This window comes from Sycon ciliatum, chromosome 13 (genome assembly GCF_964019385.1).
Source record: "Sycon ciliatum chromosome 13, ocSycCili1.1, whole genome shotgun sequence".
Taxonomy (NCBI): domain Eukaryota; kingdom Metazoa; phylum Porifera; class Calcarea; order Leucosolenida; family Sycettidae; genus Sycon; species Sycon ciliatum.
The window spans coordinates 13879826-13897737 of record NC_088655.1 but is presented as its reverse complement, the minus strand read 5'-3'; the positions used below and the strand labels follow the sequence as shown (position 1 = coordinate 13897737).

The 17912-nt window shown below is 48.6% G+C and overlaps 1 protein-coding gene across 1 annotated transcript in view; it reads right to left on the bottom strand.

The window, feature by feature from the left end:
- Positions 1 to 7832: 7832 nt before the first annotated feature.
- The window catches only part of LOC135829441 (pleckstrin homology domain-containing family G member 2-like), a 66002-nt gene continuing 55922 nt past the window's right edge, over positions 7833 to 17912 (bottom strand). Inside the window, exon 19 of the mRNA XM_065341847.1 lies at positions 7833 to 8805. Within this exon, the coding sequence (XP_065197919.1) occupies positions 8462 to 8805 (344 nt within the window). The 3' untranslated portion in view covers positions 7833 to 8461. The remainder of the gene's footprint in view (positions 8806 to 17912) is intronic.

Sequence of the window (17912 nt, the reverse complement as noted above, 5' to 3'; positions counted from 1 at the left end):
GAAATTCATGTGCGGGTCTTCTGGCCAACTTTTCTCCTCATCCTTTCCATGCCTCGCACATGAAATCCGTGTTACAACCTTCGCTGCCCCTTAAGCGATCAAGTTCGAGATCAGCACTTCCCACTGCCCAGATTCGCAACATAGGCGAGATCTTACTCGTCACCGCTCCTTCCGAGATCTAGCGAACAATGCCGCGGCAGCCCCGATAGAGATTGACGAATCAATCTAGGTTCGCCCTCCTCGACTCAACGTCAAGGCCAAATTTGAAATTTACCAACCGACGAGCCCTTCTGCCGCTAACGAGGTGCACGACAACAGCAGTATATTCAAAATCCCAGCGAGAGAAAGCAATCAAAAACAGAACCATTACGGGAGTCACACGAAATTCATGTGCGGGTCTTCTGACCAACTTTTCTTTTCATCCTGTCCATATCTCGCACACGAAATCCGTGTTAAGACCTTCGCTGCCCCTATGAAACGATCAAGTTCGAGATCAGCACTTCCCAATGCTCAGCAGCGCAAGATCGCCCAGATCTTACTCATTACCGCTCCATCCGAGTTCTACCGAACAGTGCCCCGATAGCGAAAGACGAATCCACATAGTTTCGCCCTCCTCGACTCTACGTCAACGCCAAGATTCAATTCATCACCCCTCCTTCCGAAATTTGGTGAACAGTGCCCCGACAGCGAATGACGAATCCACACACATGTAGTTTCGCCCTCCTCGACTTTACGTCAATGCCAGATTTGAAATTTCCCAATCGATCAGCACTTCTGCCGCTAACCCAGTGCACGACAACAGCGATATAACGATACAACGAGAGAAAGCAAACCAAAACAGAACCGTCACGGAAGTCTCACGAAATTAATGTGCGGGTCTTCCGGCCCACTTTTCTCTTCATCCTGTACATGCCGCGCCCACGAAATCCGTGTTACGACCTTGGCTGCCCCTAAAACGATCAAGTTCGAGATGTGCACTTCCCAATGCCCAGCAGCGCAGGATCGTCGAAATCTCACTCATCACCGCTCCTTCCGAGATCTGACGAACAGTGCTCCGATAGCGATTGACGAATCGACATAGTTTCACCCTTCTCGACTCAAGTTCGAGATCACTACTTCCCAAGATCGCCGAGATCTCACTCATTACCGCTCAATCCGAAACAAAACAGAACCATCACGGGAGTCACACGAAATTCATGTGCGGGCCTTCTGACCAACATTTCCCTTCTTCCTGTCCATGCGCCGCACACGAAATCCATGTTACAACCTTCGCTGCCCCTAAAACGATCAAATTCGAGATCAGCACTTCCCAATATCTCACTCATTACCGCTCCATCCGAGTTCTGGCGAACAGTGTCCTGGTAGCGAAAGACGAATCGACAAAGTTTCGCCCCCTCGACTCTACGTCAATGCCAAATTTCAAATTCCCAACCGAAGAGCACTTCTGCCGGTAACGCAGTGTACGACAACATCGGTATATTCAAAATCACAACGGGAGAAAGCCAACCAAAACAGACACATCACGGGAGTCCCACGAAATTCATGTGCGGGCCTTCTGACCAACGGTTCCCTTCATCCTGTCCATGCCTCGCACGCAAAATCCATGTTACAACCATTGCTGCGCCTAAAACGATCAAGTTCGAGATCAGCACTTCCCAAGATCGCCGAGATCTCACTCATTACCGCTCCATCCTGGAGCATCCCAGTACTCGAACAACGCGCGCACAACGCAGCTTGGGCCTTCGAGTGCCCAAATCTGCCTCCAAAGCCGGCCACGACCGTCCAACCGCTCGCGGGTCCATTTTATGGAACACCCTGCCATCCGACGTGCGTGGTATTACCCAGTACCACCAGTTCAAACAAGCCTGCCTCCCGTTCTGTCTTGCTAGCAGTAGCACCAACTACTGAACACTATAGGAATCTTTGAACGTTTGCACAGTACCAGTCATGTGCTGTTTACCGCCTCCCCGTTGTTGTATTCTAACGTTAACGTTATTCATTGACTGAGCGTTCTTTGCTTTGTACTACACCCTGCTATCATGTTAGGCTATTTCCTACAATATTAATTTTTACTGTTTCCATTCGCTTCCATGCAATTGGGTGACACCGCCCGTTTGGTTCTGCGAATTCAAATAAAAATGTGTCTACCTACCTACCATCCGAGTTCCCAGCAGCACAAGATCGCCGAGATCTCACTCATCACCGCTCCTTCCGAAATCTGGCGAATAGTGCCCCGCTAGCCATCCAGCAGTCAAGGCGCTGAACACGTCCAAAACTAAGTAATTCAGGAAAGTACGCGAAATTCGTGTGGGAACAATCAGACCCGACAATCGATACTGTTTCTCCCTCACACACACACACAGATATCGCCTTTGCCCACCCTACTTCACCGCAGCATCGATTAGGTCCATCACTAGTCATTCAGCCACCAACACGTTGAACCCGTCCAATGTGATTTCATCACAAGGAAATCATCACCACAATCTCAGTCATGCAGGAGAGCACGCGAAATTCGTGTGCGAACCATCGGACCCGACAATCGATACTGTTTCTCACACACAGGCACGGATATCGCCTTTGCCGACCCTATCGGTTACCATCATCACCAGCCATTCAGCCGCCAAGGCGTGCAACCCGTCGAATGTGATTTCATCCAGACGAAATCGTCACCAACAACTCAGTCATTCAGGGGAGCACGCGAAATTCGTATGCAAACCTTCGGATCAGCTTGTGCACTGGTCGAGGTCACCCTGCTCCTGACCGGCAACTCAACCACCCACCCTCTCATAGGTAGCACTGCACCTGCACACCCCATCATCTATCGACCCTTCGAAAATTACTTTGCACATTTTGGATCTTCTACGACTGGACTTACCAGAGCTAAAGCGTAGCAGAGGTCGTCTAATTTTTTACTCTACCCGTTACCTTCGCAAATTGCCTCCAGCGATGCTCAGAAGCAATTTCTGGCGGCCTAATCGTATTCACACCATAGGGAGTTAGAAAATTCTCGGACTTAGAAAGTTTCGACGAAACTTTTGGCGACTCTCGTCAGGATAACATGTTTTTTTAGGAAAGATGCACGACTGCACCAGCACGAACTGTAGCCCCACCGGAGCATGAACAAGACGGGTGAGTTTACCAGAAGCTTGTGTCACTGGCTTTTCCTTTAGGCAGATCCTGAGCGAAAAACAGTGTGACTTCACCATCGGGATTTGCGACTTGCGGACTTGGAACGCTCGTGACGTGCATCAGTTCTGAGCGTTCTGGCATTCGCTGAACTTCTTGCCCATCGTGTTGCTCGTGTGGAGGTCGGTCATCAGTTTCATCCAGGAAAAAACTTCTGCCCCTAACGCAGTGCACGACAACAGCGCTATATTCAAAATCACAACTTGAGATAGCAAACTAAAACAGAACCATCACGGGAGTCACACGAAATTGATGTGCGGGCCTTCTGACCAACTTTTCTCTTCATCCTGTCCATGCCTCGCACACGAAATCCGTGTTACGACCTTGGCTGCCCCTAAAACAATCAAGTTCGAGATGTGCACTTCCCGATGCCCAGCAGCGCAAGATCACCGAAATCTCACTCATGACCGCTCCTTCCGAGATCTGGCGAACAGTGCCCCGGTAGCGATTGACGAATCGACATAGTTTCGCCCTTCTCGACTCAAGGTCGAGATCAGCACTTCCCAAAATCTCACTCATTACCGCTCCAACCGAGTTCTGGCGAACAGTATCCTGATAGCGAAAGACGAATCGAAATAGTTTCGCCTCCTCGACTCTACGTCAAATGCCAATTTTGAATCTGCCCAACCGATGAGCACTTCTGCCGCTAACCCACTGCACGACAACAGCGGTGTATTCCAAAATCACAACGAGAGAAAGCCAACCAAAACAGAACCATCACGGGAGTAACACGGAATTCATGTGCGGGTCATCTGACCAACTTTTCTCCTCATCCTCTCTATGCCTCGCTCACGAAATCCGTGCTACGACCTTGGATGCCCTAAAAGGTTCAAGGTCGAGATCAGCACTTCCCACTGCCCAGCACTACAAGATCGCCGAAATCTCATTCATCACCGCTCCTTCCGAGATCTGGTGAACAGTGCGCCGATAGCAAATGACGAATCGACATAGTTTCGCCCCCTCGACTCTACGTCAAATGGCAAATTTGAACGTCAATGCCAAATTTCAAATTCCCAACCGATGAGCACTTCTGCCGGTAACGCAGTGTACGACAACATCGGTATATTCAAAATCACAACGAGAGAAAGCCAACCAAAACAGACACATCACGGGAGTCCTACGAAATTCATGTGCGGGTCTTCTGACCAACGGTTCCCTTCATCCTGTCCATGCCTCGCACGCAAAATCCATGTTACGACTATTGCTGCGCCTAAACCGATCAAGTTCGAGATCACCACTTCCCAATATCGCCGAGATCTCACTCATTACCGCTCAATCCGAAACAAAACAGAACCATCACGGTAGTCACACGAAATTCATGTGCGGGCCTTCTGACCAACATTTCCCTTCATCCTGTCCATGCCCCGCACACGAAATCCATGTTACAACCTTCGCTGCCCCTAAAACGATCAAGTTCGAGATCAGCACTTCCCAAGATCTCACTCATTACCGCTCCATCCGAGTTCTGGCGAACAGTGTCCTGGTAGCGAAAGACGAATCGACATAGTTTCGCCCCCTCGACTCTACGTCAGTACGGAGGATTAGCAAGACGAAATTCGCGTTCGCGTTCGCAAACATTTTTCAGTTCGCGAACTGGATTGCGTACTTTCGCATTTTTCGTTCGGAAAAGTAGTCGGAACACGAATCGCGGATTCGTGTCATGGCAGTCATAAATTTACCACGCTGTAGTGTCTGTACGCAATGTACGTCGTGTCAACGTCATGCAAGTGCGAATTCTGTCTGCTAATCCTTCTCACTTTCCTTGGAGAACGAACGCGAATTTCGTCTTGCTAATCCTCCGTAATGCCAAATTTCAAATTCCCAACCGATGAGCACTTCTGCAGCTAACGCAGTGCACGACAACAGCTGTATATTCAAAATACCAACGAGGGAAACCCAAACCAAAACAGACACATCACGGGAGTCACACGAAATGCATGTGCGGGCCTTCTGACCAACGGTTCCCTTCATCCTGGCCATTCCTCCCACGCAAAATCCATGTTACAACCATTGCTGCGCCTAAAACCATCATGTTCGAGATCACAACTTCCTAATTCCCAGCAGCGCAAGATCGCCGAGATCTCACTCATCACCGCTCCTTCCGAAATCTGGCGAATAGTGCCCCGATAGCCATCCAGCAGTCAAGGCGCTGAACACGTCCAAAACTAAGTAGTTCAGGAAAGTACGCGAAATTCGTGTGGGAACAATCAGACCCGACAATCGATACTGTTTCTCCCTCACACACACGGATATCGGCTTTGCCCACCCTACTTCACCGCATCGATTAGGTCCATCACTAGTCATTCAGCCGACAAGGCGTTGAACCTGTCCAATGTGATTTCATCACAAGGAAATCATCACCACAATCTCAGTCATGCAGGAGAGCACGCGAAATTCGTGTGCGAACCATCGGACCCGACAATCGATACTGTTTCTCACACACAGGCACGGATATCGCCTTTGCCCACCCTATCGGTTACCATCATCACCAGCCATTCAGCCGCCAAGGCGTGCAACCCGTCGAATGTGATTTCATCCAGACGAAATCGTCACCAACAACTCAGTCATTCAGGGGAGCACGCGAAATTCGTGTGCAAACCTTCGGATCAGCTTGTGCACTGGTCGAGGTCACCCTGCTCCTGACCGGCAACTCAACCACCCACCCTCTCATAGGTAGCACTGCACCTGCACACCCCATCATCTATCGACCCTTCGAAAATTACTTTGCACATTTTGGATCTTCTACGACTTGACTTACCAGAGCTAAAGCGTAGCAGAGGTCGTCTAATTTTTCACTCTACCCGTTACCTTCGCAAATTGCCTCCAGCGATGCTCAGAAGCAATTTCTGGCGGCCTTTCCGTATTCACACCATAGGGAGTTAGAAAATTCTCGGACTTAGAAAGTTTCGACGAAACTTTTGGCGACACTCGTCAGGATAACTCAGTCTTATGTTTTTTTAGGAAAGATGCACGACTGCACCAGCACGAACTGTGGCCCCACCGGAGCATGAACAAGACGGGTGAGTTTACCAGAAGCTTGTGTCACTGGCTTTTCCTTTAGGCAGATCCTGAGCGAAAAACAGTGTGACTTCACCATCGGGATTTGCGATTTGCGGACTTGGAACGCTCGTGACGTGCATGAGTTCTCAGCGTACAAGCAGCTGGCATTCGCTGAACTTACTTGCTCGTCGTGTTGCTCGTGTGGAGGTCGGTCATCAGTTTCATCCAGGAAACAACCATGTGAAGTACATGTACTTTTAAATTTGACAAAATGGTAACCCTCTGTCAACATCCTATCCGAGTGCCTCAGTTTGCGTCCACAAATTACATCAGTCCTTCTATCACCTCCCGCGACGCCGTCATTCGCTGCCAAACAAGTTGCTTGTACGACTTCCTGGCTGCCTCCTGCAATTCCCCACAGCCTCCACATCCGTCAAGAGGGTCACGAGCTGAGCTCTATTGCCGCAAGTCAGATAGCGGAAGCGTTCCAACACAGCAGTGTTGAGATACCTAGACCGGATCGGCCTCACATCACACAACCGCCATCACCACCACCACCGCCAACACCACCACCACTGCCACCACCACCACATGAACACAATGACGGTACGTTTGGTGTACATTTGGTTCCGATGACTGTGGGCTTTCATCTCACAAAGGAGAATTTTAAAAGGGGAAAGGTGTCAGCGCACTGTGCACTAGTGACACGCGGAGATGCTAGATATACATGTGTTAACGATAACGTTACACTGCAAAACAACAATGACAACGATTATGATGATTACGACGATGACAGCTACCATAGCAGCGGTGTGGTGGCAGCAGTATCGGCAGCAGAAATAAACTACTAGGACAGTCCAGTATAAACACTGTGAGAGTGGCAGTGAGCCACAGTACAACTGACCCAGGAATCCCCCTGACTCAGAATACACACAGAAAACACAGTGAACACAGTAAGGACTGAGTGTACTCAATACATGCACACACACACACATACACACACACATACACACACACACACACACACACACGCACACACACACACACACACACACACACACACATACACACACACACACACACACACACACACACACACACATACACACACACACACACACACACACACACACGCACACACACGCACATACACACACACACACACGCACACACACGCACACACACGCACACACACGCACACACACACACACACACACACACACACACATACACACATACACACGCACACACACACGCGCGCACACACACACACACACACACACACACACACACACGCACATTGAAACACTGACACAGGATGCACTACAAATTGTGTGTACAGTGATAAGGGCTTGACTCGATGACCATCAGTGCTGCAATGCTAGTGTTAGTGCTAGTACTAGTAGTGATGGTCAAAATATACTCTATGAGTACTGCCGCAGCAGCCTATCTTGGTATGATGAATGATGCAGTAACCGCATCACAGAGTTTTCATCACTAGTCACAACAATTCCATGTCCAAAGTGCACTTGTTGACTGCAATGGCATGCACATAGTGCTCGTCAGAACAAATCATCCATTTCACAGAATTCAATTCACAGGTAGTTTTAACTCCTGATCAAGCCGTCGAGGAAATGGAAATGTCGGTGGCTGAAGAACCATGTATCTATCAGGTACTAGTGTTTGATTGACAGGTGCAAACAGAGCATCAGAAGCTGAGCTAGACGTGCCTGGCATGACAATGGTCTATGTCCAAACAAACAGTGGATACGCTGACTGACTTGCACACAAAGCCAGGCAGCAACACACACACACATTATCACATGCCTGCATGTGTACATCACTCTTTACAGATATCCGAACATCAAACCTCACATGCCTGCATGTGCGTATGTACAGCAGCGGCAGTGACAGTGCTGACAGCATCAGCCAGTGCCACCCTGGCAGCAGCAGCAATAGCAGCAGCAGCAGCAATAGCAGAAGCAGCAGCAGCAATAGCAGAAGCAGCAGCAGCAAGAGTGGCATGTTAAAAGTTAGCAGAAGAAGCCATGGAAGCAATTCGATTACCAACCATGTATGTCATTTCAGCATCATCCACTGATCCCAGCATTTTCAGCATCATCCACCGTTCCCAGCATTCCCAGCATCATCCACCGTTCCCAGCAACTTTTGAGCCAGCTCTGAACGGCATACCGGCAACCATTCCAGCAGCCATTCCGGCCTTCCAGCTCCAGCTCTCACTTGGCCGGTGAGAAGCAGCAGGTAAATCAGCTGATCACCTGCTGTCTGCTGTCTGCTGTCTGCTACTACTACTTGACAGTAGACTTGCAGAAGACTTTACAGGAGAGTGTTTCAGTTTGTGTTGATGTTCATGTGTGTGTTTGCTGGACGATGAAGTCAGAAATACACCAGCCAGAATAGCTCCAGTAGCTACAGCAAGAACAACAGGGTCTGCTCCAGTCTGAAGAAACACTATCACGCTACACAATAGTACAAATGAAGCCATCATGGGGAAGTACAATGATGGACGTTGTCTGGTCTTCTTTGCCTCTGGCTGTGTCGTGTCTGTTTCAAGTGTTTGGTTATGTGTCGCTGACGGCAGCTCTGGGCTACTGGATCCTGCAGTTATACAAACGCAAAGAAACGAACAAAGCTAAAAATCTAAGCAATTCCTGCACCCACTTTGCAGCTGGGCCCGTTTACCTACAGGTACATTGAAGAGAACAGATGCGCACAAATGGTCCAAAATTCACCCATTTCTCACCTTTCCGACTAGTCACAGCTGCAACATGGACAGTGGCCACCCTGAATTCCTGCAATAGGCACACAAAGGGTAGTGCACTACAGAAATGACACACATTGTCATAAATGACCTGCCCAGGGCTGATGAACCCTGAAAATATTCTACTCCCAAGTTTGGGGCTTTTTGCCCCTACATCCGGACTTGGAACTCAAGCCAGTTACAGCACGGTCAAATTTCCTGGGGCCCTGCCTACGAGTGCAAGCGGCCTACTAGCAAACCAAAAATCTAAGTAATTCCTGCACCCACTTTGCAGCTGGGTCCCATTACCAACAGGTACATTGAAGATAACAAATGCGCACAAATGTTGAAAAATTCACCATTTCTCACCTTTCCGGCTAGTCACAGCTGCAACATGGACAGTGGCCACCCTGAATTCCTGCGATAGGCACACAAAGGGTAGTACAGAACAGAAATGACACACATTGTCATAAACCACCTACCCAGGGCTGCTGAACCCTGAAAACAACCTATCTCCAAGTTTGGGGTTTTTTGCCCGTGCATCCGGACTTGGAACTCAAGTCAGTTATATCACACTCAAAATTCCTCGGGCACCGCCTACGAGTGCAAGCGGCCTACTAGCAAACCAAATATTTAAACAATCCCTGCATCCACATTGATGCTGGGCCCATTTACCCACAGGTACATTGAAGAGAACAGGTCCGCACAAATGGTCCAAATTTCACCTTTTCTCACCTTTCCGATTATTCACAGCGGCAACATGGACATAAACGACCTGCCCAGGGCTGATGAACCCTGAAAATAACCTACCCCTAGTTTGGGGCTTTTTGCCCCTACATCCGGACTTGAAACTCAAGCCAGTTACAGCAGGGTCAAATTTCCTGAGGCACTGCCTACGAGTGCAAGCGGCCTAATAGCAAACCAAAAATCTAAGTACAGGTCCTCCCTCGTTAGTAGATAATCTCTGGGCCATCGAAAAAGTTATCTTATAACGAGACTTATCTTGTAGCAGGACTTGCAGCTAAAGGTGAAATAGGCACTACTTCGTACTTACCGGGGCTACCCTCGATACAACATAATTATCGATGCTTCACCTCTTTATAAGATAATTGAAAATCTACAACATAACTCTTCCTTGGATGCAAAGGATCGCCCATATTCACGAATACATAGACATCATACGTTTCCTCGTTCTGCTTTATCCTACATGTTTTGGCCTTGGTCCTGCATGGTCAATATTATCTTATACTGAGGGTTTGGCACTCCAGGGACCTGGGCAAAAGGTCGTTATAACGGATTTTATGTACTAACGGATTATGTTGTAACCGGACCTGTAAACAGTTGTATAGACCACGTTTCGCCAGGGGATTTCAGATTTCTATTTACTAACGGGGTTTATGTACTAACCGGACTCGTTATAATGAGGGAGGACCTGTAACATGCCCTAGATCATTTCTACACATAATTATATCAGATCACAGCACCCCCCCCCCCCTCCTAGCCAAATGCAAGGAACATGACACATTCCCATCACTCTGAGTTGCTCCAAATCGGAAGTTAATTCTCAGCATTCCCCAAATTTTTCTGGCTGCATAATTATACTTGAAGTATCCATACAGTACAGTGACTCATACTTGCACCGTGTTCAGCCTAGGTATTTGTATCGTATTGTATTTTATTATTTTACTTGGGCAATCCCAACAGACCCTAAGGTCTTCTTACAGGGTGCCCAAGATGAATGAATTTGTTAAGTTCCTGGCGAAACGGTGTGCTGGCTATCATGATCGACCTCATTCTCTTCCTCTCGCGGAGACCTTTCCAGGAAGCCCTAGATTGTGAGGATTGAGTGAGTAGAACTGAAGCTATGATCCAAAGAACACGAAAAAATGCACAATTTTGAAAATTTCCTGTGGCTCTTAAAGGGTTAAGTTCCTGGCGAAATGAATTGGGAATATGATTTGTGCAAAGGGATTAGGGATTATAGGGTACCTCACTTCAAACTCTCCAACTACGGTCTCTTCGCTGCATAAGTTCACTTCACTTCCAAAAAAAATGGAATTCACCAAATTTTCGGGCATGGCCCATCTTCAGTGGGAATTTGGTGAATTCCATTTGTATCTAATATTATTTATTTTTTTTGGAAGTGAAGTGAACTTATGCAGCGAAGAAACCGTAGTTGGAGAGTTTGAAGTGAGGTACCCTATAATGTGTGAATGGCTGCAATGGAGTCTGCGAGTGCTTAGAAAAGGGATTAGGGAAGCGCATTAAAGCGGTCAGCACCAAGGAATGAAATAGATTTGTAGGTAAGGCAAACTATCTAGTACTTGGTTTGAGACAATCAAGACTGGCTCTGCAACTAGCCTGGTTGGTCAGGATAACATGGTTGCACCACCTTTTGGTTTACCTAGGTGATTATTTAGAGTTGACTCAGTACTAATAATGTGTACCTGTCGTATCATACAACAAGTGGTGGACATCACACAACTGTTGTATCATACAGAGAGTATATGAGCAACTATCGTATGGCCGGACCACCTATCAAAAATTACTACCGTAAAATCCACCAGAGCGCCCCGTCTCTCCCGTGCGCCCCTCCCTGACTTCTTGTCTGGGAAGTGATTGATTGTATCCTTGTATGACTCTGTGATGCTATACTGTACTGCAGACGCGAGCTCGACCCCGTTGGAAATGTATGCAACAGTGCCCACCCTCTTGACCAGGGATCGCACAAACCCTTAGTATTGATGGGTCTGTAAGACTCCTGGCTCTTGACCTTTGGTCGGTGTACAAGATGCACGGACAGTTTGAGTAGGGTGAGCACTTTTTCATGTAGTACTGAATGCAGCAAAGTAGGACTCGCCTATCCGTCCCTCTCCACCTGGACCTACTCAAAGGGTGGTGGAGGTAGGGGCGCTCTGGCAGTATTTTACGGTATTTCCACTGGCTCAGTAACCAAATCACACCTTTGCGCTCCGTTTGACCAATCCTGATATGATGAATTTAAACTACATGTAACGTGGTGCTCTGATTCAGCATTCTGCTGATCACCGCTAAATGCACCGCGCTACTCTGATCACCACTGAATGCACCACGCTGCTCTGATCACGGCTAAATGCACCGCGCTACTCTGATCACCGCTAAATGCACCGCGCTACTCTGATCTCCGCTAAATGCACCGCGCTACTCTGATTACCTGTAAATGCACCGTGCTGCTCTGATTCATTTCCATGCGGTGAGGAAGGTCGAAAAGCATGTATCGCAAAGCATTGAGTAGGCCAACGATAATGTCATGGAAGCGTGTGCAAGAATAGCATTTTAATAGTACAGTGATGATCGGTGAACTACGACCACATAAATCAAGTTTTTGCGCTCTGCACCAGTTCACCATGCCAGTGTTTGCAGGTCTAGGGCTGCACAGCGCCCAGTGTGGCATTCACTCGCTTCATCTGCATTTATTGAGCAGTGCTGTACATGTACGACTGACAGCTCAGACCTGAGGCCTATGCCACTATGGACCTCGGGCTTAGTTGTGGAGCAGTACCTTGCCATAGTGTTCCCGATGACGTCATTGCCTCCACTTACATAGTGTTCCCGATGACGTCATTGCCTCCACTTACATAGTGTTCCCGATGACGTCATTGCCTCCACTTACAAGTAAAACTTTACAAGTAGCATAAAATCCCGCTGCCAGAGCGCCCCATCTCTTCCATGCGCCCCTCCCCGACTTCTTGTCAGGGAAGTGATAATGATTGCATAATCGTATGACTCGGTGAAGTGTCATGCCGTACCGCACTGCATACACGTGCTCGACCCGGTTGGAAATGCACGCAACGGTTCACACCCTCTTGACGAGGGATCGCACAAACCCTAGGTTTCGACCGGTTTGTACGACTCTCTGCTCTTGACCTTTGGTCGGTGTACGAGACGCACGCACAGTTCTCGTAGGATGAGTACCTGTTCACAACGTACTGAGTGTAGCAAGAAAAATTCGCCCCCTGCCCCCCCCCCCCCCACACACACACACGCACGGTCGCCGCACGTCTAGCGGCCCTAGGGCGCTGGCCATGCAGCCGTAGATAAGCGGTACACACATGCAATTATGCGCTGCAGCGCGCTGGTCGCATCTGATCAACTTGTGCACTGCACGCAGCGTTCTGTACGCGCTGAGGGCGCCGGCCCCGCGTCAATCAACTGGATTTCCATGTCCACGACAGTACTAGAAGGGTCGCAGAGGTTGGGGTGCTCTGGCGGGATTTTATGGTAATCGTGAATGTCAGTCAATGCACAGAATCTTACACTCAAATATTGCATAGCAACCCGGAAACAAAGCTTTGCACTGGCAGTTGCTGACCGGCTGCATGACTAAATATTCAATTCACATGACGTTCGGCGTTACACTGCACACTTACTTCTTTCCGGCATTCCGCTAAGCAGTCAAATAGTTCGTCCTGCTGCACCTCGAACTCCCAGCCCATGTATTCGTAGCGTTCCTCCGGATGTTGCTGAACGAAATTAGCGCTGAGAATTTGCCACCAACGAATAGACCGCCGGCGTGCACCATCGAGCTTCCAGCGTTATGTGAAAACAATAAATTTCCAATTGGCCCTCTTGTTAGCTCTTCCTGCGACTTTGACTCGATGTTACCACTGCTCGCCAGACAGTTCTAGAATGATACTATGTCTCTGTTGCTCTCTGCAACTGAGGACATTGCAGGTTTACTCCGCGCGCGATAGCGGATCTAGGAAGCGACCATCGAGCTCGCAACATCGACCTGCAGCTAGTGCCCGTAGTGGTACGCCCATCTTATCACACTGTGACAATGTAACAATAATAATTGAGTAAAATGTAAAGTAGTAAATTCTAATTTTTATCTACTGCCTGGTATGTTTCTATCTATGTTTGTTTGTAAAAAATCATACATACTATTAAACATAGAAAGTGCGAAAGTGGCTGCCATTTTCCGGAACATGGCAACAAGAGAGTCATGACACCCGGGCGCGCCGGTCAGGGTTTTCGCTCGCGGCTCCCTGCCGGCAATCACAGCAATCTCTCCACGGACAACACTGCGCCCCACAATGCTGTGCTCTTCAGGTTTTGAGAGAAATTCACAGATTGCACGAACCACACACTGGAATTTTGCACCACCGCGTACCGGTGCGATTGCGCAAATTCTCAGATTGCGCGGAACATCTTCACCGAATAATAAATATCTGTCAAGTATTAGTTGAGTTCGCGTGCCTTCCGTCTACCCCGTACAATCTACGTGCGGCTGCCCTATTGACTATTGTGCGTGTCGTGTTGCTCGCTCAGAAATCGGTCGGCGCACACCTCGTTTCACACAGGCACCACGCTTTTGTCGCCCCTCCTCAGGCCTCCTGCCCTTTCACAGGACGCGGACACTACTTTTATTTTTAACTCCACTCTTTACCTACGCAATAATTACCAGCAACGATCCTCAGAGGCAGTTTCTGGTTGCATTTCCGCATTTACACCATAGGGAGTTAGAAAATTCTCGGACTTCAATTTTGACGAGCATTTTCGCGACACTCGTCCGGATGACTTTTAGGAAAGATGCGCAACTCCACCAGCATGAACTGTGGCTCTTCCGGAGCACGGCCAAGACGGGGTAGTTCACCAGAAGCTCGTGTCACTGGCTTTTTCCCTTTATGCAGATCCTGAGCGAAAGACAGTGTGACTTCCCCATAGGGATTTGCGATTTTCGGACTTGGAACGCTCGTGCCGTACATGAGTGCTCAGCGTGCAAGTAGCTGGAATTCACTGAAATTACTTGCGTGTCGTGTTGCTCGTGCGGAGGTCGGTCATCAGTTTCATCAAGGGAACAACGATGTGAAGAACATGTACTTTTGATTTTGACAAGATGATAGAAGTAAGAAAACTCACCTTCTGTAACATCCTATTCGTGTTGATCTTTACTTCGCTTCCCCTCAAATGATCAAGTTCGAGATCAGCACTTCCCAATGCCCAGCAGCGCAAGATCGCCCAGATCTCACTCATCACAGCTCCTTCCGAAATCTACCGAACAGTGCCTCAATAGCGAATGACGAATCCACATAGTTTCGCCCTACTCGACTCTACGTCAATGCCAAATTTCACAACCGATGAGCCCTTCTGTCGCTATTAAACGCAGTGCACAACAACAGCGGTATATACAAAATCCCAACGAGAGAAAGCCAAACAAAACAGAACCATCACGGGAGTCACACGAAATTCATGTGCTGGCCTTCTGACCAACGTTTCTCTTCATCCTGTCCATACATTGCACACGAAATCCGTGTTAAGACGTTCGCCGCCCCTAAAACGATCAAGTAATATTAGTTCGATATACCAAATTTCCCAACCGATGAGCCCTTCTGCCGCTAACGCAGTACACGACAACAGCGCTTTATCCAAAATCCCAACGAGAGAAAGCCAACGAAAACAGAACCATCACGGGAGTCACACGAAATTCATGTGCGGGCCTGACCCACTTTTTTCTTCATCCTGTCCATACCTCGCACACGAAATCCGTGTCATAACCTTCGCTGACCATAAAACGATCAAGTAGTTCGAGATCAGCACTTCCCAATGCCAGCCAGCGCAAGATTGCCGAGATCTCACTCATCACCGCTCCTTCAGAGATCTGGCGAACAGTGCTCCCATAGCCCCCACGCCAAGGCGTTGAACCCGTCGAATGTGATTTCATCCCAAGGAAATCATCACCAAAATCTCAGATATTCAGGAGAGCACGCGAAATCCATGTGCGAACCATCGGACCCGACAATCGATACTGTTTCTCCGACACACACACGGATATCACCTTTGCCCACCCAACGTCACTGCATCGGTTCAGACAATCACCAGTTATTCAGCCGCCAAGGCATTGGACACATCGAATGTGATTTCATCCCAAGGAAATCATCACCAAATTTTCAGTCATTCAGGAGAGCACATGAAATTCGTGTGTAAACCATCGGACCCGACAATCGATCCTGTTTCTCCCTCACACACATGGATATCGCCTTTACCCACCCTACGTCACCGCATTGTGCCGGCCTTCTGACCAACGGTTCCCGTACAAGTAGCTGGCATTCGCTGAACTTACTTGCCCATCAAGTGTTGCTGGTGTGGAGGTCGGTCATCAGTTTCATCCAGGAAAAAACTTCTGCCCCTAACGCAGTGCACGACAACAGCGGTATATTCAAAATGACAACTAGAGAAAGCCAACTAAAACAGAACCATCACGGGAGTCACACGAAATTCATGTGCGGGCCTTCTGACCAACTTTTCTCTTCATCCTGTCCATGCCTCGCACACGCAATCCGTGTTACGACCTTGGCTGCCCCTAAAACGATCAAGTTCGAGATGTGCACTTCCCGATGCCCAGCAGCGCAAGATCGCCGAAATCTCACTCATGGCCGCTCCTTCCGAGATCTGGCGAACAGTGCCCCGGTAGCGATTGACGAATCGACATAGTTTCGCCCTTCTCGACTCAAGTTCGAGATCAGCACTTCCCAAAATCTCACTCATTACCGCTCCAACCAAGTTCTGGCGAACAGTGTCCTGATAGCGAAAGACGAATCGAAATAGTTTCGCCTCCTCGACTCTACGTCAATGTCAATTTTGAATCTGCCCAACCGATGAGCACTTCTGCCGCTAACCCAGTGCACGACAACAGCGGTGTATTCCAAAATCACAACGAGAGAAAGCCAACATAAACAGACACATCACGGGAGTCCCACGAAATTCACGTGCGGGTCTTCTGACCAACGGTTCCCTTCATCCTGTCCATGCCTCGCTCGCAAAATCCATGTTCCGACTATTGCTGCGCCTAAACCGATCAAGTTCGAGATCACCACTTCCCAAAATCGCCGAGATCTCACTCATTACCGCTCCATCCGAAACAAAACAGAACCATCACGGGAGTCCCACGAAATTCATGTGCGGGCTTTCTGACCAACGGTTCCCTTCATCCTGTCCATGCCTCGCTCGCAAAATCCATGTTACGACTATTGCTGCGCCTAAAACGATCAAGTTCGAGATCAGCATTTCCCAAGATCGCCGAGATCTCACTCATTACCGCTCCATCCGAAACAAAACAGAACCATCACGGGAGTCCCACGAAATTCATGTGCGGGCTTTCTGACCAACGGTTCCCTTCATCCTGTCCATGCCTCGCTCGCAAAATCCATGTTACGACTATTGCTGCGCCTAAAACGATCAAGTTCGAGATCAGCATTTCCCAAGATCGCGGAGATCTCACTCATTACCGCTCTATCCGAAACAAAACAGAGCCATCACGGTAGTCACACGAAATTCATGTGCGGGCCTTCTGACCAACATTTCTCTTCATCCTGTCCATGCCCCGCACACGAAATCCATGTTACAACCTTCGCTGCCCCTAAAACGATCAAGTTCGAGATCAGCACTTCCCAAGATCTCACTCATTACCGCTCCATCCGAGTTCTGGCGAACAGTGTCCTGGTAGCGAAAGACGAATCGACATAGTTTCGCCCCCTCGACTCTACGTCAATGCCAAATTTCAAATTCCCAACCGATGAGCACTTCTGCCGCTAGCGCAGTGCTCGACAACAACTGTATATTCAAAATCGTGGGGTAGTGCCTTTGCTGTTTGCGTTATGCAGAGCTCACTGACTTTTCAGTTTGAGCACTCTGGCAAGGTACGTTCGGGCCTGATTGGAAATTTTTATTTCCATTGCTATCAGGTTCGGCCTCATTTCCTCTGTGCTGCGCTGACGAGTCCACAAAGGACGAAACAGTTCTGTCCGCAGATTGAGTATTTCGCTCCTGCTCTTGTAGCAGTTGAGCACTCTTGCGTGGGGTAGTGCCTTTGCTGTTTGCGTTATGCAGAGCTCACTGACTTGTCAGTTTGAGCACTCTGGCAAGGCACGTTCGGGCCTGATTGGAAATTTTTATTTCCATTGCTATCAGGTTCGGTCTCATTTCC